The following is a 23,846-nucleotide window of genomic DNA, read 5'->3' on the forward strand; positions in this document are numbered from 1 at the left end:
CTCTATTTCAGTAAACAAGATATCCAAGCTTCTGTGCAAACTTATTCCTGTCCTTGCCCCCATGATAGTAGGGGGGATCATGATAGTACTAGACAGCAGGTCCAGATGGCCCGGGAAGGAGATAAGGATGAGATAGGAAAGAAGACCTACAAAAAAGGAAAGAGATCCTTCCACTTCTTGAATTATGCATCAAAGCACAGGTGTGAGGTTTTCTGTAAGAATTAAATTATGATAGGATTCTCAATGGGACTTAGTTTTAGATTTGCATGTTTCTTATTTTCCCACATGAACTGTAGATCCTGAAAGCTGGCTGGCTGCAGGGTAGAAGTAGCAGTGCACCCTTTTGAGTTCTGCTGCCCATTTGAGGTACTGGGTCCATCTTTCTTAACAAAGATGACATTATGCAAAATTTACTTGATGCAAGTTTTATCAAACTGTTTAGAGATCTTCAAATGATGTTTATGGATATATGGACAGTGGCGGGTGGGGAGAGGCATTGTTGTTTTCAAAAGCAAATCACATCTTAATGGAAGAATTGCTGAGAACTTGGTGGGCAGAGTGTGGTGGTTTTAATCGTATTTTGGAAATATAAAAATTACTTACAAGGTAGGAGGTTTTTGGAGCCTTGGAAAACAACAGTAACAACATCTTCAGATTACCCTTGCACCCTAGGGACAAGCTATGATGAGTAGAGGTGCATGCGCTGCACAGAGTTCTAACTGGCAGGACTTTGTCCTTTGCTGTGCTTGGCTGTGTGGTGTGGACTCGGGGTGAGAGGGGTTCATTGCTGTGGGTTTGATGATGTAGTTTCCCAAAGAAGTGCACAAAATAATAAAATGAAGACATATTTTGTCTTTCTAACTAAACCAATCATAAGACAACTCATAGATCTTTTTAAGTTGTTTCCTGCCATGCTCTGCTCGTCTCAGCCTTTCTGTGCTCTCAGTATCACTGCAGCAGGAAGCTCAGTGATCTCCTATGCTTTCCCGATGTATTGTCTTTCTCTGCTTCAAACATGTCTTTTCTTCATCCTCCCTCCGCAAGCCCAACTCCTTCTGCCAAGACCTATTTGTCCAGCACAACATTTTTTTCCTTACTTGTTGGTTTGTTCCAGCTCTCAGGGAACTCCAGCAATTTTTCATGAGAAAGAAAGTTAGTAATTTTTTTGCCTTGTTTTTATGTCTTCTACATCCTTAGCACTATCTGCTAGGATCACCAAACTGTGTTACTAGTGTAGCTTGATAGGACTCTTTTCTAGGACTGATGATGCCTTAACATCAGGTTTTCAGGATGCCTGTCATTCATTCCCATCCCCAAATTTGACAGTTATTTGCCTAAATAAACTCCTAAGTATTTCAGCTAAACACTTAATTCTAAATGCCTCCAATTCCATTGTTTTGCCCAAAATATGTATTGTTCTCAAAAGCCCACTGCTATTTGTTTTGTAATTAAGCTACAATATTTCCAAAACCTTTTTATATTCTAGCATTCAAGAAGGAAATCCATGATAAGCAATTATTTTCGTACTTGATTTCACAAACTATTCATAACCAAGTAAATTAAGTAGAAATCTTTATTTTCCTAATATTAATGTGTTTTTCCTCTATACTTTTATATTGATTTCCTTTTTTCTTTGCAGATGGAGACTGGAAGGTGACCATTGTCACTGGGGATCCTGAAAATGCTGGCACCACGGCAACAGTGTTCCTTTATGTCTATGGAGAAACAAAATGTTCAGGTCCTATTATTTTGGGATCTGGGAAATACCAGCTGTTTAACTCTAACACTGCAGATATATTCAAGGTACAAATGATATAGCTATAACTTGTTTGCTAAGATATATTGTGATGTACATCCCCGCAGATGAAATGGAGAGTAATTTTTTGTTGTTCTTTTGGTATTGCATTTGCATTAAATTTGCTTGGTATATGTGGCATGTTTTATCCCATGGGAGCTGGGAAACAGTAATAACAACTGGGACATAAGATTTTTGTTTCTTCTTCATTTTTTTATTTGTGTAAAGGCATTTTAGAACATTTAAAAATTAGAGTGGAATAATTTACTACTAATCCTATCATCAAGCTGAGTATTTCCATTTTTGAATATCTGTCTCAGTCCTTGTTCATACCCATACATGTTTTCCACAAGCACACTAACACATATGATGGAGCATGATGGTATGATGGAATGGTGGTGCAGCCTAATGACTAAGACATGGGCGAAAGAGTCAAATGGTCAACATTCAAATGCTGACTTTGCCACTTACAAGCATGGTGACCTGGACATATTACTTAACATTTCTGTGCCTCACTTTCCTCAATAATCTTTACTTCAAAGGGTTAGAATGAGGATTAAATTAATTAATCCTCAGTGTATCTGAAATGCTCAATAAATGTTTGCTATTAATATTACACTACATAGGCAATTTTGTAGCACCCTGTATTACATGCAATATGGCCATTTATGAAAGGAGCTACATAGTCTTCCCACTTAAAATTTTTATTGATTAGATACTAAGTAATATACTATGGATAAATAGAACACTTTGGTGTCGTTGGACATTTAAATGGCTTCTAAGTTTTTGCTATTATAAATAATGCTGCAACAAACATACTTTTAACCTTAGCTTTCTTCTTGTTTTTTTAACCAAAGCTACCTATTTTCCTATGACAAACTCTGAGAAATGGTATTACTTTTGAGCCATTTTGAAAAACTACTTTGTAAAAGTATCTGATTTACATAGCACATTGCCTCCCAAAACATAGTAAACACTGGTAAATTTTAATGGTTGTTAAATCCCTATGACATCCCAAGTCATGTTGTCTATTTCTGCCATACAACATATTTAATAATTTCAATTAAAATTTATCAGTTTCTTTGGGCAAGTTAGAGTATATGACTGTGGACCTATGGAGTTGTCTTCATTTCTTTTTGTTAAAAGTGCTTTTTTGCGATGTAATTCACCCTAACATTCATATCATTACATTCATCCATTTTTAATATTTTAAATTTTTTTTATGTTTTAAAGTTTCGTTTTAAATTCAATACATTGAGTACATAATTGTATATATTTATGGGGTACAGTGTGATGTTCCAATACATACATATATTGTATAATGATCAAATCAGGGTAAAAAACATGCACCAATTTAAAGTGTATAAAGTGTACAACCCTGTGAATGTACTGAACAATCACCACAATCTAATTTTAGAACATTTTCATCACTCCAAAAAGAAGGCCAGTACCCATTAGCAGAAACTCTCCATTTTTCTATCTCCCAGCTTTAGGAAACTAGTAATCTACTTTCTGTCTCTATACATTTGCCTGTTCTAGACATTTCATATAAGTGGAATCATGCAATATGGAGTATTTGTGTCTGACTTCTTTATGTAGCATAAAGAATGCTTTAAAGCTTAATCAGTGTTGCAGCATGTATCAGTGCTTTATTCTTCTTTATGGTTAAATAATATCCTATTATATGAATGAACCACATTTTATTTATCCACATATCCGTTGATACAGATTTGAGTTGTTTTCATTTTCAGCTGTTGTGAACAATGCAGCTATGAACATCTATGTACAAGTTTTTGTGTGAACATGTTATTGTTTCACTATGTATGTATCATTTCACACATAAACTTGGGTATATACCTAGGAGTAGAATTTCTGAATCATATGTTTAACACTTTGAGAAACTGCCAAACTGTTTTCCAAAGTAGCTGCACCATTTTAACACTTCTACCAGCAATGTACAAGGTTTCATCTTTCTCCACATCCTTATCAACATTTGATATTATATGTTTTTTGATTCTAACCATCCTAGTGGATGTGAAATAGTATCTTATTGTGATTTTGATATGTATTACTTTAATGACTAATGATATTGAGCACCTTTTCATATGCTTGTTGGCCATTGATGTGTTTTCACTGGAAAAATATCTATTCAAATGACTTGCCCATTTTTATACTTGATCTTAGCCAAACGGCTGAGAAGCAATGATTTGCCCATTTTTAATTGGATCATTTGTCTTTTTATTAATGAGTTTAAGAGTTCTTTATAAATTCTGAATATGAATCTGTTATATATGTTTTACAATTTTTTCTCCCGTTTTTTGAGTTATCTTTTAACTTTCTTGCTGGTATGGATTTAAGTTACCTTCTAGTGTCCTTTCAAATCAGACTGAAGAGTTCCCTTTGGTATTTCTTGTAGGGCAGGTCTGCTAGTGATGAATTCTCTATTTTTGTTTTTCTGGGAAAGTCTTAATTTGCATATCCAAGTCTTAGTTGACAGTTTTCTTCTTTCAGTACTTTGAATATGTCATCCCACTTCTTTATGGCCTTTATGATTTCTGATGAGAAGTCAGGAGTTAACCTTATTAAAGATCCTGTACATATGATAAGTTGTTTGTCTTCTGCTGCTTTCAAGATTCTCTGCTTGTTTTTGGCTTTCAAAAATTTTACTGTGTTGTGTTTAGGTGTAGATCACCTTACTGTTGGTTTTAATAGTTACTGTGGTTGCAAGGTTGCCAGTTTTCAAGCCTATTGTGGAGTTGGGGAGGGTGGTAGAGAGTAGATCAACGTACAATACACAAACCCTTATGTTTCTACCAATGTTCATCGTTTTCATTGAATACATGCTCCTCAACTTGTTATAATCTTTTGACTAATTTTCAGAGTTCTAGATAATTTCATTTCAATAATTTTTTTATTGCTTTTGTGGAGCACTGGATTTATGGAGGGTCTCAGTCTGCCATTTCGGAAGTCCTGCTCTCCTCTTACTATCTTGGTCATATTTTGTTATTTTTAATTCAAGTTTCTGTTTCTCCATGAAATCTTCCATGATTTCCATAACTTGCTGAAGATAAACAAGAACTGGCCCAATATAAATTTGGATTCGAGGCTATGTCATGTGACTAAATCCTTGGAATAGAAGAACCACCATCCAAGTGGCTCTTGAGACATTGACTATCTTATTGTCAGAACAGTAAAAATTTCCTTTTATATAACTGGTTCATATGGTAGGTGACAATGTAGGGTAACTGTAATATTCTCCTGACCCAATCATAGGCCTCAAAGAGGAACTTGATTGTAGGACTTCATAAAAGAAGGGGATTCTAGTTTCAAAAAGGGCTTGCAAAATGGTGTCAGTGGCTTTGTAGCAATTTTGATATATACCCTCTATAGACTATACAGTTCAGCTCTATGGTTGCACCTAGAATGTCACTGAGAGTCAAAATGAAGGAAATTAAACATCCTCAGGAAAACAATCAAGGCAAAATTAAGAGCAAAATGTCTATTATGGCAGAAAGTTGGAGAGAGTAGGCAGAGAGGAGTTTCTAGAAAACAGGGACTAGACCTAGTTCAGTTGCTAACCCTTGAATCTGTTCATTGCCTGACATAGACTAGACACTCATGAATAGCTGTTGAAATCATGAAAATTTAATAAAAATCACTTGGCTGAAATTCGTTTAATATTGGCTGCTTTATCTTGGGGGCGTTCATTGTTGAATTTTTCTTGTGATCCTTCTCTGAGGGAATCATAAAAGCATCCATGTATCTTATATGGATATTATTTACTTATAAAACTGCCCAGAGATTTAGTTGAGCTTTTTATTGCATTTTTGCAAATTGAAATCTAAGTAGTATTCTCTGTTGCTTGGAAAAAGTTAGTGCTTACGCCATTCACTCCTAGAAAGTCGTTTTCTGCTTCTGATTTACTATTGTATGAAGTCAATTAATTTTGTAGATGAATAGGTTTAATATTTATTGTGAACTCCTAGGGCACTTGCCTAATCATTGAATATCCCTTATGCTTCTTAGAACAGAAATGGATAATACAGTTTTGCCTTTGTAAAAACAATTTATATCAGCAGCAAAGAGAAGACCTATATTTGACCTCCAACTCTGCCCTCTACTATATAAGGAAATATGGATAAAGCACTTAACATTTGTAAACTTTAATTTCCTCCTTTGTAAAATGCATGCAACAATACTTTATATCTATGCAGATTGAAAGAGTTAAGAATCAATGCACTTTATATAAAGTATAAAACACTCTTATCATTATGCTCTTTAGGCTGACTCTTATGATACTGCCCACAAATTGTTGGAGACTTCCTGATAGGATGGGGTTTAAGATAATTTTTCAGATGAATGAAAGCAGGAAGGCAGCTTGGCAGATGGCTGGTGGGTGGCTATTTCTGTCATGGGGGTATGTGTAGAAATGTCTGGAGGCTGGAGTGGGAAGAAGAAACATAGGAAAACAAGACTAGGTTGGCTGAGCTAGAGCAAGTCAGTGAGTATGTAATATCAAGAATGTTTATCTGGGTCTTTTCGATGTTTAAAGGTTAGATGTCCATGTGGACCTACAAACTATTAGCCATTATTAGCTAGGTGGGTGTTAGCATGTCATTTTGATTTTGGCACATCTCTGTATGACTTTCTTTTCTCTCCTCCTTCTTGTCCTCTTTCTTCTTTACCTTCTTTTCCATTCTTTCCTTTTTTTTTTCTTGGAATCCTAAAACTTGGGGATTGGTGATATTTTACATTGACTTCATTCAGAAGTTTAGGAGTGGCCGCACTAAGCAGTTCCCTGTTGACATGATTGACTTTCCTGTGGATGGCAGATCCTAGGGACAATTTAACTTAAACTTTTTCCTTAGTTACAAAAGTTGAAATATTTTTAAAATGACATCTTCTACAAATTCTCACTTATAAATACTTATTAAGAAAAGTTAATAATGTTGCTCCCCTTAAATAGAAAATAAATTGCAGAAATAAAACCCCAGCTCAGATGATGTCAGCAAGATAATAGAATGAAATTTGCCCAGCTTAAGTACTCCTCACAGGAAGACAAACTAACAATTATCTAAGGAGAAGAGTGCCTTTGTGAAAATCCCAGAAACTGGGGATGAGGTTGATGCACCCCACAGAAATGAGAAAAGGTCTCATTAAAAGGGTAAGAGAAGCAGTTACACTTTGACTGCTTCACCTCTCCCTCAGGCTGGCATGGCATCATACCAAGTTAGTCCTAGATGGACATCCAGCTTTTCCAACATTTTGGGGTGCTTCATGGGAAACTCACTTCTGCTTTGCCCTACAGGGTATACTGGGGGAATTGGCAGGGCTAGATTCTATGGGGTCAGCCAGGAACAAAGAAGCATGGCAGGGTTCACAGCAACCAGTGCACAGAACTTGGCGATAGCACTGCATCCCTGCTGTTATCATTATCACTGACTAACCAGAGAGCTTAGTTAGTGTCTCTGCCTAACTATGGAGCAAAACTAGTGGTACTGTCTGGCCAGAGAATGCAGTCTGCAGTTTTGCCTGTCTTGGGTTCCAAGCCAGTGGTCAGGCCAAGCCATGGAGCCTAACCTACAGCTCTGCCTGAGCAATGAGCCAAGCCAAAGACCCGGCCTGACTCTGGAGCATATCTTGCAGCCCTGCCTGATCAACAAGCCCAGACAAAGACTCTGCCATGACATAGAACCCATCCTGTGATTCCACTGGCAGCAGAGCCAGTGACCTTGCGCCACTATGGGGCAAGCCTGTGTCCCTGCCTGACCAGGGAGCTAGACTAGCAGTCCAGCCTACCATGAAGCCCAGTCTATGGCCCCTCTCAGCTGTGAAATTTAGCCTACAGCCCCACCTGATAATAAAACCCAGCCTATGGTCTTGCTAAATTGTAGAGCATAGCCTGATGGAGCAGGGAGTCCAGACAGCAAACCCACCTAATTGTGGAGTGCAGCCTATAACCCCATCAAACTGCAGGGCACAATCTACAGATTCTCCCAACCTGAGAGCCCAGTAGAGGTCCTCACTGACTGTGGAGCACAGCCAACAACTCTGCATTATCAGGCAACCCACCCAATAACCCTGCTCAACTGTGGAACACAGCCTGTGACCCTACCCAATTGCAGAGCCCAGGCTGCAGCTAACCCCAACTGCAGAGCTCAGTCTGCGTAAATGTGAAGACCAGCCATGAGCACTGTCTGGCCAGAGAGATTGGTTAGGTCTCTGACTAGGAGTGATTGTGGAACTCAGCCTATAGCCCTGCCTAATCATAAGTCCAAGCGGCAGCACTGCTTGGCCAGGGAAAGCAGCCTATAACTCTGCCCAACCAGAGGCAGTTGTGGAGCCCAACCAGTGGCCCCACGTTGCCAGGAGCCCAATCAGAAGTTCTGCCTGACCACAGCCAGGTCAGCAGACCTACTGGTTGCAGAGACCACCTTGCAGCTCCACCCAACATCAGAGCATGGACAGATGTCTTGCCCAATAGGAGACCTTAACAGAAAGCATCACCTACCTGTGAATGCTACCAGCTGGTCTGTCTAAAACCCCAGGCTAGGCTGATGGGCGAAGGTCTTTCCCTGCCGATGTGAACCTGTAAAGGCTAGAAGCCCTGACTGCTTCCTTAAATGCACAGTCACCAATGCAAGAATATAAGGATCACAAAGAGTCATGGTAACATAAAACTACCAAAGAAAACTAATAAAGTTCCAATAGTTGATCCTAGAGAAATGGAGATCTAGGAACTGTTTGACAAGAAATTGAGAATAATCCCTTTAAACAAGTTCAGTGAACTTCAAGAACAAAACAGGTAGACAACTAAATGAAGTTAGATAAGCAACACATGATCAAAACTATTATAGAAGTTCAACAAGGACATAGAAACCATTAAACAAAATTAAAATTCTAAAGCTGAAGAATACAATGAATGAAATGAAAAATCCAGTAGAGAGCTTCAACATTTGACTCAATAAAGAAGAAGAAAGAATCAGTGAATTTGAAGACAGGTCATTTGAAAATATCCAGTCGGTGGAGCAAAAACGAAACAAAATAATTTTTCAAAGCAAAGAAAGTTTATTAGTTAATGGGATACCATCAAGTGAAACAATACATGCATTATGAAAATTCCAGACGGGAAGGAAAGATGGGGACAAAAAGCCTACTTAAAGAAATGATTACTGAAAACCTTGCAAATTTGGAGAGAGAAATAGACATTCTGATTTGTGAACCCCAAGGGTCACTGGACGTGTTGAATCTGAAATGTTAAACACAAAGCAAATTATAAATAAATTGTCAAAAGTCAAAGACAAAGAGAATTTTGAAAGCAATGAAAGAAAAATGATTCATTATATACAATGGAACCTCCACAAGACTATCAGTGGATCTCTAGCAGAACCCTTGCAGGCCAGGAAAGACTGGGATCAGATATTCAAAATACTAAGAAAAAAACTGCCGACCAAGAATACTGTACCCACCAAACTTGTCCTTCAGAAATGGAGAGATAAAGATTTCCCATCCCAAAGTGATGAAGGAGTTCATCACTTTACCTTCCTTACAAGAAGTGCTAAAGGAAGTTCATCAAGTTGAAATGAAAGGACACTAATTAACAACCTAAAATATATGAATGTGTGAAACTGGCTATAAAAATAAACATATATAGTCAAAGGCAGAATTCTCTAAATTTTTATTATGGTGATGCATAACTCATTTCAATTCTAGTAGAGAAGTTAAAAATGTATTAAAAATAACTATAACAACAATAACTTGCTATTAGATATGGAATACATAAAATATAAATTGTAATATCAATAACATAAAATATTAGATGTGAGTTAAAAGTGTCATTTTATAGACAATTAAATTTAAATTATCTGGTTGTAAGATATTTTATGCAAGTCTTATGGTAACCACAAAGAATAAACCTGCAGTAGATACACAAAAGATTAAGAGACAGAGATCAAAGAATACCAACACAAAAGTCATCAATTACAAAAGAAGACAGTAAGCAAGGAAGAAAGGAGTAAAGGAAATATAAAGAATCAGAAAATTAACCAAATGGCAAGGATATGTTTTTAATTATCAATAATTACTTTAAATATAAATGGATTAAACTCTTTGATGATGTTGTGCAGCATTTGAATGGATTCAAAAACAAGATCCAATAATATGCTGCCTACAAGGGATTCACTTTAGCTTTAAAGACACACATAAGCTGTAGTTAGGGATAGAAAAGACTTTCCATGAAATGATAATCAAATATTGGCATGGGTGACTATAATTATATCATACAAATTGACTTTAAGCCAAAGACTGTCACAAGAGACAAGAAGATTATTACTTAATGATAAAGGGATCAATTTATTAAGAAGGTAGAGCAATTATAAATATTTATGTACCCAACACTGAGCAGCTAAATATATAAAGTGAGTACATTTACAACAATAGAAGTGAAAGGAGAAAAAAGCAGCAATATTATAATAGTAAGAGTCTTTGATATTAAACCCTCAATGATGGAGAGATCATCCAGATAGAAAATTGATGAGGAAACCATGGGTTTGAACAATACTGTAAACCCAGTGAATCTAACAGACATATACAGAACATTTCCTCCAACAGCAGCAGAATACACACTGTTCTCAAGGGCACATAAAATATCCAGGATAGATCACATGTTAGGACAGAAAACAAGTCTTAACAAATTCAAGAAGATTGAAATTACATCAAGTATCTTTTCTCACTACAATAGTATGAAACTCAAAGTATATGACAGGAGGAAAATTGGGAGATTTACAAATACGTGGAGATTAAACATACTCCTCAATAATTAAGGAGTCATAGAATAAATCAGAAAATAACTTGAGACAAATACAAATGAAAATAGAACATACCAAAACTTATGTGACACAAAAGCAGTGCTGAGAGGAAAGTTTATAGCTGTAAATGGCTACTTAATAAAACAATAAAGATCTCAAATAAACAAGCTAACTATACACTTCGAGGAATTAGAAAAATAGAACAAAATAAGTCCAAAGTTAGCAGAAAGAAGGAAACAATAAATATTAGAGTAGGAAAAAAATGAAATAGAGAGTAGAAGAACAATAGAAAAGATCCATAAAACCAAAAATTAGTTTTTGGAAAAGATAAAATTAGCAAGTATCTAGCTAGACTAATCAAGAGAAAAAGTGAGAGAACTCAAATAAATAAAATTATCAATGAAAAAGAAGACATTACAACTCATACCACAGAAACACATAGGATCATAAGAGACTACTATGAACAATTATGTATCAACAAATTGAATAACTTAGAGAAAATGTAGAAATGTATAGAAACATATAACCTAAAAATATTGAAACATAAAGAAATAGAAAGTCTGAATACACCAGTAATGAGTAAGGAGATTGAATCAGTAATCTCCCAGCAAGGAAAAAACCAAGACCTTTAGTCTTCATTCTGAGTTCTACCAAACATTTAAAGAAGAATTAATGCCAAACCATCTCAAACTCTTCTAAAAAATTTCAAGTGGAGAGAATAATTCCAAACTCATTTTATGAAGCCAGCATTACCCTGATACCAAAGCCAGACAGGATATTAGAAGAAAAAAAAAATTACAGGACAATATTCCTGATGAACATAGAGGCGAAACTCCTCAACAAAATACTGGCAAACACAATTCAAAAGCAGATTAAAGTATCATTTAGCATAATCGATTGGGATTTATCCCTGGGGTGCAAGGATGGTTCAATATGTACAAATCAATAATTGTGATACACCATATTAACAGAAGGAAGGATAAAAATAATATGATCATCTCAACAGATACAGAAAAAGCATTTGACAAACTTCAACATGGTTTTATGATAAAAACTCTCAGCATATTTAATATAGAAGGAATGTATCTCAACCTAATAAAGACCAAATATTATAATACCACAGCAAACATTATACTCAATGGTGAAAAACTGAATGCTTTCTCTCAAACATCAGGAACAAGATAAGGGTGCCTACTCTTGCTACTTCGATTCAGCATAGTACTGGAAGTGCTAGTTAGAATAATTAGGCGAGAAAAAATAGGGCATCCAAATCAGAGAGAAGGAAGTAAAATCATCTGTTTGCAGATGACGTAATCATATATATAGAAAATTCTAAAAATTCCACCAAAAAGCAGTTAGAATAAACAAACTCAGTAAAGTTGCAGGCTACAAAATCAACATTAAAAAAATCTGTTGCATTTTCATACATTAACAATGAACTATCTGAAAAAAAAATTTAATCCCGTTTGTAATACCATTGAAACAATAAAATAATTAGGAATAAATTTAACCAAGGAGGTGAAACATCTCTACACTTAGAACAATAAGCCATTGTTGAAAGAAATTAAATACGCACAATTAAATGGAAAGATATTCCATGTTCATGGATCAGAAAAATTAATATTATTAAAATGTACATATTACCCAAAGCAGTTTACAGATTCAGTGAAATTCCTATCACAATTCCAATAGCATTTTTCACAGAAATATAAAATACAATCCAAAATTTTATGTGAAACCACAAAAAACTCTAAATAGTCAAAGCATTCTTGAGAAAAAAGAACAAAGCTGGATGCATCACATTACCTGATTTCACATTATATTCTAAAACCATAATAACTAAAACACTATTTTTATTTTATTGACATAAAAAGAGACACAAAGACAAATGGAACAGAATCAAAAGCCCAGAAATAAACCCATGCATATACAGCCAACTGTTTGTATTTGACAAGGGCACCAAAAATACACAATGGGGAAATGTTACCTTTTTCAATAAGTGGTATTGAGAAAACTGGATATCCACGAGCAAAAGGATGAAATTGGACCCATGTCTTATACCTTTCACAAAAATTGATTAGAAATGGATTAAATACTTAAAACTTCTAGAAGAGAAAGAAACCATAGGAAAAACTCACTTTTCCCTATGTTTTGGCAATGATGTTTTTGGCTATGACACCAGAAGCACAGGCAACACAAGCAAAAATACACAAATGGGCTGTATTAAACTAAAACGCTTCTGCACAGAAATGAAAACAATCAACAAAATAAAAAGGCAATGAGTTGAAATGAAATGGGAATGGGAGAAAATATTTGCAAACCAAATATCTGATAAGGGATTAACATCCCAAATTTATCAGGAACTCATTCAGCTTAATAGTAGAAAAACTCAAATAATATAATTTAAAAATGGAAAAAGACCTCAGTAGACATTTTCCCAAAGAAGACATAGAAATGGCCAACATGTACACCAAAAAGTGCTCAAAATAACGAATCATCAGGGAAATGCAAATTGAAACCACAATGAGATACCACATTTAACCTGTTAGCATGGCTATCATCAAAAAAATAAGAGATAATAAGTTTTGGTGAAGATGTGGAGAAAAGGGAATGCTTGTATACTGTTTATGGGAATGTATCGTTACAGACATTATGGAAAACAGTAAGGAGAGGCCTATAAAATTAAAAATAGAGCTACCATATAATCTGCTTCTGTGTATATATCTGAAGGAAACAAAATCAGTATCTTGAAGAGATATCTGCACCCCTGTGGTCATCGCAGCGTCACTCACAATAGCCAAGACATGAAAACAACTTATTTCTCCATCAATGAATGAATAAACATAACTAAAGCCAAAAAAGACCTAAAAACCCCAATACAGGTGCAGAATATATTATGGAAAACATATCATTGATTTTCAGAAGGGTTAAATTTTCTCAGACAGGCTAAATTTTAGAACAAAAATATTATTGGCTTCAGATATCAATCATTTTTTATTTATTGGAAGACAACTGAAAGAATATGGCATGGCCTACTCCTTAAGAAGCCAAAAGCCTTTGTGGAGAGGGAAGATTAAGGTTGTTTGCTGCTGTCTGCTCTGAGCTGGATGACAGATATTTAGCAAAACTGAAACATGAAAGAAAAAATGTCTTTCTCTAATCTCTCTCTGTTGACATCTTCTTTTGAAAGACTAACATCCTTATTTGTGGACTTGATCATATCCTCCTCTATCTCTCAAGATAGTGTACCATTAGCCATCCTTATTTTTTCTTGCATCTTCAGGATTATTCTATTTAACCCTTGCCTTCAACCTGCCAACAGGCTTGTTTTTCCTGTTCTAAATATGACCCTTACTCTACTCTTAAGTTACAGTTTTCCTTCTCTTTGCAGATCTTCAAAGTACTAACCCATACTCATTCTTTTACCTCTTTCTCTTTCTATTCTCTCCTAATCTTGCAATTTGGAATATTATCTCATCACTCTATTTAAACCACATTTTCTAGGATCAGCAGTGAGGTTCTGATTCTTCCTCAACTATTTTTCTCAATTGGTAGCCAAGGAATTATTGGGTGAACAGATAGTGCAGTGATAGATGTGAGTATTGGAACCAGATATCCTGGGTTCAGATTTTAGCTTCTTGACCACCTGTGTGTTTGTGCACAGTTATTTACCATTTTATTCTCTGTAAAATTATTAAAAATAATAGTACCTAAGAGGACTGTTGTGAGGATTATGTGGATATATAAAATCAACGTAAAATTTTCAGCATATAAAAGGGCATGTAGTCAACACTCAAAATTTTTAGAAGTATTTTTATTGTGTTTGGGAAGCAAAGAGACAAAAATGTTTCAGGAAACTGTAGGTGACAGTTATAGGTTGAATTGTGTTCCTCTAAAAGATATGTTGAAATCCTTGATACCTGTGAATATGACCTTATTTGGAAATAGGCTCTTTACAGATTTAATTATGATATAAGTTAACATGAGGTCATACTAGAGTAGACAGGGCCTTGATTCAATACGACTGGTGTTATGAGAGAGAAGAGAAGCATCGAGAGAGAACACTATTTAGTGACAGAGGCAGAGATTAGATTGGTGAACTGCAAGCCAAGGGATGCCAAGGATTGACAGCCACCACCAGGAGCTAGAAAGAGGCAAGGAAGGATTCCACCCAGAGTCTCAGAGGGAGTATGGCCTCACTGACCTCTTGATTTCAGACTTCCAGCCTCCAGAATGGTGAGAGAATAAGTATCTGTTGTTTTAAGCCACCAGTTTGTTATGAAAACCCTAGGAAATGAATATAGAATCCAACAGTCAGATGCTTCACAGAAATGAAGAACAAAAATGGAAAGAAAATGGATAAATTTGCCAACAAAGAGGATATTAGTGCCTTTCAAAAGAGCCGTTTTACTAATCTTGCTGAGAGATATTATAGGGAATGATAGAATCTATCATGGGGTGAAGAGAAATGGTGGTTCTGGATATAGAGCCACTTGCCCATTACATTTGTGAGAGGGAAACAGGCATCAGAGCACAACAGTGTAAAGAGTTAGGACCCTTTTTAGGAATATAAAAATTATCCAGTTTTGCATGAGAAGAAGGTGGCAGTGGAGAGACATTTTTGTATATAAGACTGCTGAAGACAGTTGGAGTAAGTGTTAGAGTCAGATCCTTCAAAAGTCAAGAGATCTACTCTTGTAACAGCTACCAAGGATGCGGTTGGAAGAATAGGTTTTATAGAGGAGGACGGCACCTCTTCATCACCTTTGAGACTAGAAATTAAGCTAGGAAATAGTTGTAATAATAGATGTTAAGGTAGAAATAAAGTACAATCAGTTTGGCTGTAATAGTCGCTTTGGAAATTTGAATTTGTTCCAACATAATCAATATATTAAAGAACAGTGAGCGTAAGTGGAATTTCACATTTGCTTATGCACATTTTATCCATAAGAACCACTAGCTGAACTGAGTCACATAGGACTATACACACACACACACACGCACACACACCTCAAACACCTACCAGCTACCTCAGTTCACTGCATGTGTTAGGAGCCATACTTATTCACATCTGATGTTAAAACTATCCTTCCAATTTCAAATACCCCTTCTTCCACAACTTGACAATAACTTACAAGCTACAATTGTTTCCACACCCCTTCCAGGAGAAAACTTTGTGTCTTTTCAGAATAAAATATCATATTTATCATAGTATTTATGTATTTCGTAACCATTAACACGTATATAACTGTGCTACCATTTTTATTAGGTTCCTGTCTTTTTTCTGATGTCATTGATGAAGTTTCCAAGTGTTGTTTCCAAACTTATTTTTTTTTTTACTATAATCCTATGGTTTTTATTGTAAAATTTTTCAGTGTGGTGATTTTAGGGACACATATCACATTATAGAACTGGTTATACATATAGCAGGAGCTCCTCCTGGATGATCTGATTTCCCTTTCATTTTGTTTTTTTTTACTTGAGACAGAGTCTCACTCTGTAGCCCAAGCTGTAATGCAGTTGTGTGATCTTGGCTCACTGCAACCTCCGCCTCCTGGGTTCAAGCAATTCTCATGCCTCAGCCTCCCGAGTAGCTGGGACTACAGTCACACGCCACCATGCCCCAGTTTTTTGTATTTTTACAAGTTTTTTGTATTTTAGTAGAGAGGGGGTTTCACCATGTGGTCTCAAACTCCTGAGCTCAGGCGATCTGCCTGCTTCGGCCTCCCAAAGTGCTGGGATTACAGGCATGAGCCACCGCACCCAGCCAGTGGTTCGATTTGTAAAATATAGAAGAAGCCAGCAATATTTCTATGAGTGGAATTTCATTTCCCCAAGGTAATGAACAAAGAGAGTGATAGACTAGAAAGTCTATGAAGACTCCAGAAATACATTAAGGAAACAAGGGAAACTGAAGTCTTCACATTGTCTTAATTTTGTTGGTTCCATTTTCTACTTGTTCCCTGAAACTTAATTATCAAAAAATTCACAAATTGTATCATGTAGGTTGTCAATTAATAAATTGAGCTTATGGCTCAAGTAACTTTCAGGCATAAGACAATAGAGGCAAAAGATCATTATCCTCAGATGATTTATTTTGAGGGCATTAGTGTTCTTATTGCATGTTGAGCCACATAAATTTGAAGTGATTTGTCCTCAGAATATTTCAATTATTGTAACGTATACAGGAAACATTCTTCATCTTTTTAGTTGCCACTTAAGGAAGAAAAAGTAAATTATAAAGTTGTTCTTATCCTGGCTTGACAATATCACATATACTTGTACATCTATATTAGTCTCTATTTTTATCTTCATCTTCTCTTAACGTATGTAATGTTAACATATACAATATTTGTTACATTTCTTTTTCTATAGAACTGTGATAGCAAAAATGTTAATATTTTATATACAATTATTATATTCAACTTTTTTTTGGATTTGGTTTTTCCTACAGCATAATATGTAAGTAATATAGTGAAAATAAATGTTTATGCATTTTGAGACTATGTCAATTAATTAGAAAAGCTTTTTGTTTTAAAGATGAAACCCCGAAATATCTTGGTGATGTTATTTGCTACTATAATATAAAAGCAAAATAATAGAAAGCTATATGTGACTAAACTTAATACTCTATAAATTTTGTAATAATTTTCCATTTTAACTTAAAAAGAAATAAATCTCCCACAAATCCAAATATATTCATTCAAAAAACATTTATTGCGATCTATTCTTTACCAAATACCATGACAACAGCTTTTACTTTCTTTAAAATTTATGGATACTTTTGACTTCTGTGTATCTTTATAGTTAATGGGTTTCTTATAGACAGTATGGAGTTGGGTCTTGCTTCTTATCCTACCTGGCAATCTGTCATTTCACTATGTTTAAACCATTCTCACTTAAAGTGATTATTATATAACTAGATAAGATCTACCATCTTGCTAGTTGTTTTCTATTTGTTCTATTTATTCCTTCTTTCCTTTTTCTCCCCTTTTTCTGCCTTCTCAGGATTTAACTGAACTTTGTAAATGCATCAATGTTATCTCCTTTTTTGAAATTATTTATACTTTTTTTCTTTTATCAAAAACATTCTACTGGTTTCCCCATGGTTTAGGGTGTCTATTTTAAAATAATCTGAGTCTCCTTTCAAATAATATAATACCCCATGTGCAGTATAAGGGTCTTAGAATAATCCAAATTTCTACTTCCCATTTCTTATAGCATTGTTGTCATATATTTCACCTTTATTTATGGGTAATCATACAATATATAATAACTGATTTTATTTTAAATAGTCAGTTATATTTTAGAGAATTAAAAATGAGAAAAATAATATTTATTTTACTTTTATTCCATTTACAACATTCTTTATTTCTTTGTGTAGACCAAGGTTTCTGGCCTATGCCACAAACCTCTGTATGAAGAATTCCCTTCAATATTTTTTGTTGAATAGATCTGTTAGAAATATATTTCCTCAGTTTGTGTTTGTGTGAGAATGTCTTTATTTATCCTTCATTTTTAAATTTCTTAATTTAAGGATATTAAATGTCTTTAAATATCCTTCATGTTTTTACTGGACATAAAATTCTGGATTGCCAGTTCTTTTGTTCTTTAGTACTTTGAAGAAGTCAGTTAATTGTCTTCTGTTTGCATTTATTCCAACAAGAACGCTGATGTAATTCTTATTCTTCCCTCTCCTCATAATGTATCTTTTTCTCTAACCACCTTCAAGATTTTCTCTTTGTCTTTGGTTTATAGCAATTTGTATATAATTTGCCTCTGTGTGAGTGTAGGTGGGTGGGTGTGTGTGTATTAGTATTTATCCTGGTTGGTGAGCTTCTTAGCTGATTTGGTTTCTGTATCTAATTTTGAAAATTTTTGACCATTATCTTTTGAAAATATTTCTCATACCCTGTTCTCTTTCTTCTTTTTTCAAGATTCCAACTGTACGTATACAAGACTACACATTTGATATTGTCCCATGTTCTCAGATGCTCTGTTCTAATATTTTTCCATTAACAAAATCTTTGTGTTTCAATTAACCAATCTAAATATTCATTCATTCTTCCCTTGGCCATGTTGAATCTGTCAATGAGGCTGTCAAAGGAATTCTCCATCTTTGTAACTGTGTTTTCGATTTCTAGAGATTTCTTTGGTTCTTTCTTATAGCTTCCAATTGTTTTACTGAAAGTACTCATCTGTTTTTTTATGTTGTCCACATCTTCCATTAGCGGTTTAAACATTTAATCATAGTTATATTAAATTTCTTATGTGATAGTTTTAACATTTGTGTCATATCTGAGTCTGATTTTGATTATTGTTTTGACTCTTCAGATTGTAGTTTTCTTGCCTTTTCCCAAGTCTTGTAGGTTTTGTTGTTGTTAGAAGCTGGATGTGTTGTATAGAACGGTAGATAGTGAAATAAATACCGTTAATACTTGGAGATAAGCACACTTTCCTTCTGCTCTGCATTTAGTGGAGGAATTTGTACTAATGTAACCATTACTTGAGCTGAGTTTAAAGTCTGTTGTTGCTATGGTTACCTTCAGTGTAACTTCGGGTTCCTTTAGTAACACCTTATGTTTAGGATATAGTCTAATTAGAGAGTTTTTCTCAATATTTGCTTCCCAGTTGGCTTGGGTCTGTCTACCTGGCTTTGGCTCTTCTGGTTTGTCTGTTGCAGCTCACAGCTGTATTCCACTATTATTTTTCCTCAACACCTGTTAATGTAGTGTTGACAGGGTGGGGCAGGTGTATGTTCTCAGATGTTCTGATTAAGCTTCAGTCTCAGCCAGGTGTTGTGAACCTTCACAGGTGTTCCTGCTTCTCCTCCAGGCGTAGTGGGCCTCGGATGTGTTTCTGCCACTCCCCTCAGAATCACAGACTTTTTTATTCATGTTGCCCTTTCCCAGTTGCAATGTATTTCTATCAGTGCCCCTCAGATAACAGTTTTTGTTTCTCTTCCCTCTGCAAATTACATCTTTTGTTCCATAGGTGAGATAGAGGAGACAGATTCAGGGCTTCAGCCTTGGCTGCTGTTCCTACCCCCAGCCAGCACGAGGAAGGACTCTTTCTCACTGTTCACCTCAATCTTCCCTGCAAGTGCCTGGTGGGGTTCTTGGAGGAAAAGTCTGCAAGAGAGTGCAAACTCTTATGCTTCCCACATCCAGCCTTAAGCAATTTGTTGGAAATTTCTAGGTGCATTCTTTACTGGTATACAGGACATCTGTAGGCATCCACTCCAAGTGAGCGCATGTGTAGGTCCTGTTTCTCCCTGAGGAAACCTCTCTCTCTCCAGAGTTTGGTTAGATTTTTACCCTGTAATCTAGTTCTCCAGGAAAGTCATTGATTTGCAGTTTTTCCAGGTTTTTCTTTGTTGTAAAAGTGACTCTCTCTTCCAACTCTCTATATCTCTGAGCTCAAACTATGAATATTTAGATGTGTAGTTGGATTTATTTATTTTATTTTTATTAGATTTCTATAGAATTGTAGTCACTAAAGAGCTGCAGATAATATATAAAATTTAAAAATGTATAAAGGCTCAATAATCCAGTAAAAGATGTTATTTAGATGTTATAAGTCCACTGTTCTCCATTTTCTCTGAGAAGAAAATAAATAATATAGACTGTAAAAAAGGCAACTTAAAGACATATTTAAGAAAGAGCTTTTCAATAGTAAAGGTAAAAATAGTCTTGTAATTTATTTATTATAGATTCTTTTCATGTGACAATATTAAACAACAACTGAGGCATTTTCAGTATGTCCTGATTCAGATGAATACAACCTGTAAGTAAGAGAACAGATCCATAAAAGACTGTTTAATCATGGCGTTCAATAGAAAATGTTAAATGCTTGAGAATATCGGCTTTTTAATGAGGATAGAGCAAAACAAAATGAGAAATACCTTCAAATTTCAATTTGATGTGAAGAGACAAGAAAACCTCTATCAAAGTTCTTAGGAAAGATATGATGAAATCTAAATAAAATGTGTTATCCACTTTCTCAAAAACCATTTTAGGAAAACCAAATTGTTATTTCTTTCTGAAAGGTAAGGTCTTCAAAGGCTGCTATTCATTTCAATGTCATTCAGCAAGTACTTCTACAGTACACACAATAAGTTTAACACTGTGCTGAGGTCTCTGAAGGGTACAGAGCTATGAAATGAGAAAAAATCCCACTAAGAGAAAGGACATATACGCGTGACACAGGCAAGATGCCAGAAGTGTTATGAGTTAGTGCCCCATTAAGCAGGATAGATGCAAAAAGCTTTATGGGCTCAGAGAAAGCATCTACAGTTCACTCTTGGGACTGGATGAAACAAAATCTTCTATAGCTGTTGACTAGTGGACCTTTCAACTGGGATCAGGGTGTGCTGGAAGTGTGTTCTGTAGAAGCAAGGTAGCTTACTAAGCTCAAGGGAGAAAAAAGCTTTGTCTTTCTTAGAATTCATAGCTTTATTTCTTCTATGCGTCTTTGTGCTTCCCACATAAAATTCTCAAACTCAGTTACGGCAACATTTACCCCTTTTGTGAGTATTTTCTACATCTTCTCAACTTGCCTGGAAACCAAGACTACAAAATATTATTTTTAAAATCTCATTAAAAACTATGTCTTATTTTTCAGTCTAATCAGTTTGTTTTTCAAATTAATTCTCATAGCTACTTTTGGAGTCTATGTGATAAATGGACTAGGACTCTGTATGAACATGTTCCTCACTGTGTCATGGATAGGACCGGAGAGAGACACATGGACAGAATTTTGGAGCTGTTGATAATACAATTAGATGTCACAGATGAACATAGGGGAAAAATGATGAACACTATCTTGTAACATGAGGGATTATGACGTATCTCCTGAGGACCATGAAAATTATTTTGACTCTTGTAACAGTTAATGGGCTTGAAATAACTGTGAAGACTTCCCTAAGAAAACTGAGGGTCCAGGAAGATGTATAACAAATAACGGTATTACACTATCATCCTTCAGATGCTATTTAGGGAACAATGTTGTTGAATGATTTCCTTAAAAGAATTGCATATTGTATAAATGAGTGAGGTATATCTTTATCTACCATTACAAAAGATTTCCAGGATACATTATGTAGTGAAAAAAGGTAAAAACGTGTATGCTACAATTTATTTAAGAAAAGAAGTGTTATGGGAATATATGCATATACATATTTATATATACATAAATATTGCATGTATACATGGTTTTTAATTTAAAAATAAAAAATGGACTGGGCTCAGTGGCTCACATCTATAATCCCAGCACTTTGGGAGGCTGAGGTGGGCAGATCACAAGGTCAGCAGTTTGAGACCAGCCTGACCAACATGGTGAAACCCCATCTCTACTAAAAATACAAAAATTAGCTGGGCGTGGTGGCACATGCCCGTAATCTCAGCTACTCAGGAGGCTGAGGCAGGAGAATCCCTTGAACCCGGGAGGCGGAGGTTACAGTGAGCTGAGATCGCACCACTGCACTCCAGCCTGGGCAACCGAGTGAGACTCTGTCTCAAAAAAATAAAAGAATAAAAAAAAATAATAAACAATGGAAGGTAAACTATAAGATAAGTGACTACATATGTGAGAGAGAGGGGCTAGGTTAGAGGGGTTAGTAAGAAAAACTAAGCTTCTTTGAATAAACTTTCTTTTGCAACTTTGATTTAAAACATATAATCATTTATATAATTTTTAAATTATTATTATTATACTTTAAGTTCTAGGGTACATGTGCATAACGTGCAGGTTTGTTACATATGTATCCTTATGCCATGTTGGTGTGCTGCACCCATCAACTTGTCAGCACCCATCAACTTGTCATTTACATCAGGTATAACTCCCAGTGCAATCCCTCCCCCCTCCCCCTCCCCATGATAGGCCCCAGTGTGTGATGTTCCCCTTCCCAAGTCCAAGTGATCTCATTGTTCAGTTCCCACCTATGAGTGAGAACATGCGGTGTTTGGTTTTCTGTTCTCACGATAGTTTGCTGAGAATGATGGTTTCCAGCTGCATCCATGTCCATACAAAGGACACAAACTCATCCATTTTTATGGCCGCATAGTATTCCATGGTGCCACATTTTCTTAATCCAGTCTGTCACTGATGGACATTTGGGTTGATTCCAAGTCTTTGCTATTGTGAATAGTGCCGCAATAAACATACGTGTACATGTGTCTTTATAGCAGCATGATTTATAATCCTTTGGGTATATACCCAGTAATGGGATGGCTGGGTCATATGGTATTTCTAGTTCTAGATCCTTGAGGAATTGCCATACTGTTTTCCATAATGGTTGAACTAGTTTACAATCCCACCAACAGTGTAAAAGTGTTCCTATTTCTCCACATCCTCTCCAGCAACTGTTGTTTCCTGATTTTTTAATGATTGCCATTCTAACTGGTGTGAGATGGTATCTCATTGTGGTTTTGATTTGCATTTCTCTGATGGCCAGTGATGATGAGCATTTTTTCATGTGTCTATTGGCTGTATGAATGTCTTCTTTTGAGAAGTGTCTGTTCATATCCTTTGCCCACTTTTTGATGGAGTTGTTTGTTTTTTTCTTGTAAATTTGTTTGAGTTCTTTGTAGGTTCTGGATATTAGCCCTTTGTCAGATGAGTAGATTGCAAAAATTTTCTCCCATTCTGTAGGTTGCCTGTTCACTCTGATGGTAGTTTCTTTTGCTGTGCAGAAGCTCTTTAGTTTAATGAGATCCCATTTGTCAATTTTGGCTTTTGTTGCCCTTGCTTTTGGTGTTTTAGACATGAAGTCCTTGCCCATGCCTATGTCCTGAATGGTATTACCTAGGTTTTCTTCTAGGGTTTTTATGGTATTAGGTCTAACATTTAAGTCTCTAATCCATCTTAATTAATTTTCGTATATGGAGTAAGGAAAGGATCCAGTTTCAGCTTTCTACTTATGGCTAGTCAATTTTCCCAGCACCATTTATTAAATAGGGAATCCTTTCCCCATTTCTTGTTTTTCTGAGGTTTGTCAAAGATCAGATGGCTGTAGATGTGTGGTATTATTTCTGAGGACTCTGTTCTGTTCCATTGGTCTATATCTCTGTTTTGGTACCAGTACCATACTGTTTTGGTTACTGTAGCCTTGTAGTATAGTTTGAAGTCAGGTAGTGTGATGCCTCCAGCTTTGTTCTTTTGACTTAGGATTGTCTTGGCAATGTGGGGTCTTTTTTGGTTCCATATGAACTTTAAAGCAGTTTTTTCCAATTCTGTGAAGAAAC

At 35.6% G+C, this 23,846-nt stretch overlaps 1 protein-coding gene across 1 annotated transcript in view; it reads left to right on the top strand.

Moving 5' to 3' along the window:
- RP1 (RP1 axonemal microtubule associated) overlaps positions 1 to 23,846 on the top strand; it is a 322,165-nt gene that overhangs the window by 224,963 nt on the left and 73,356 nt on the right. Inside the window, exon 25 of the mRNA XM_073998827.1 lies at positions 1,640 to 1,803. Coding sequence (XP_073854928.1) covers positions 1,640 to 1,803 — 164 coding nt within the window. The remainder of the gene's footprint in view (positions 1 to 1,639; positions 1,804 to 23,846) is intronic.

The sequence above is a fragment of the Macaca fascicularis genome, chromosome 8, assembly GCF_037993035.2.
Source record: "Macaca fascicularis isolate 582-1 chromosome 8, T2T-MFA8v1.1".
In the NCBI taxonomy this organism is placed as follows: domain Eukaryota; kingdom Metazoa; phylum Chordata; class Mammalia; order Primates; family Cercopithecidae; genus Macaca; species Macaca fascicularis.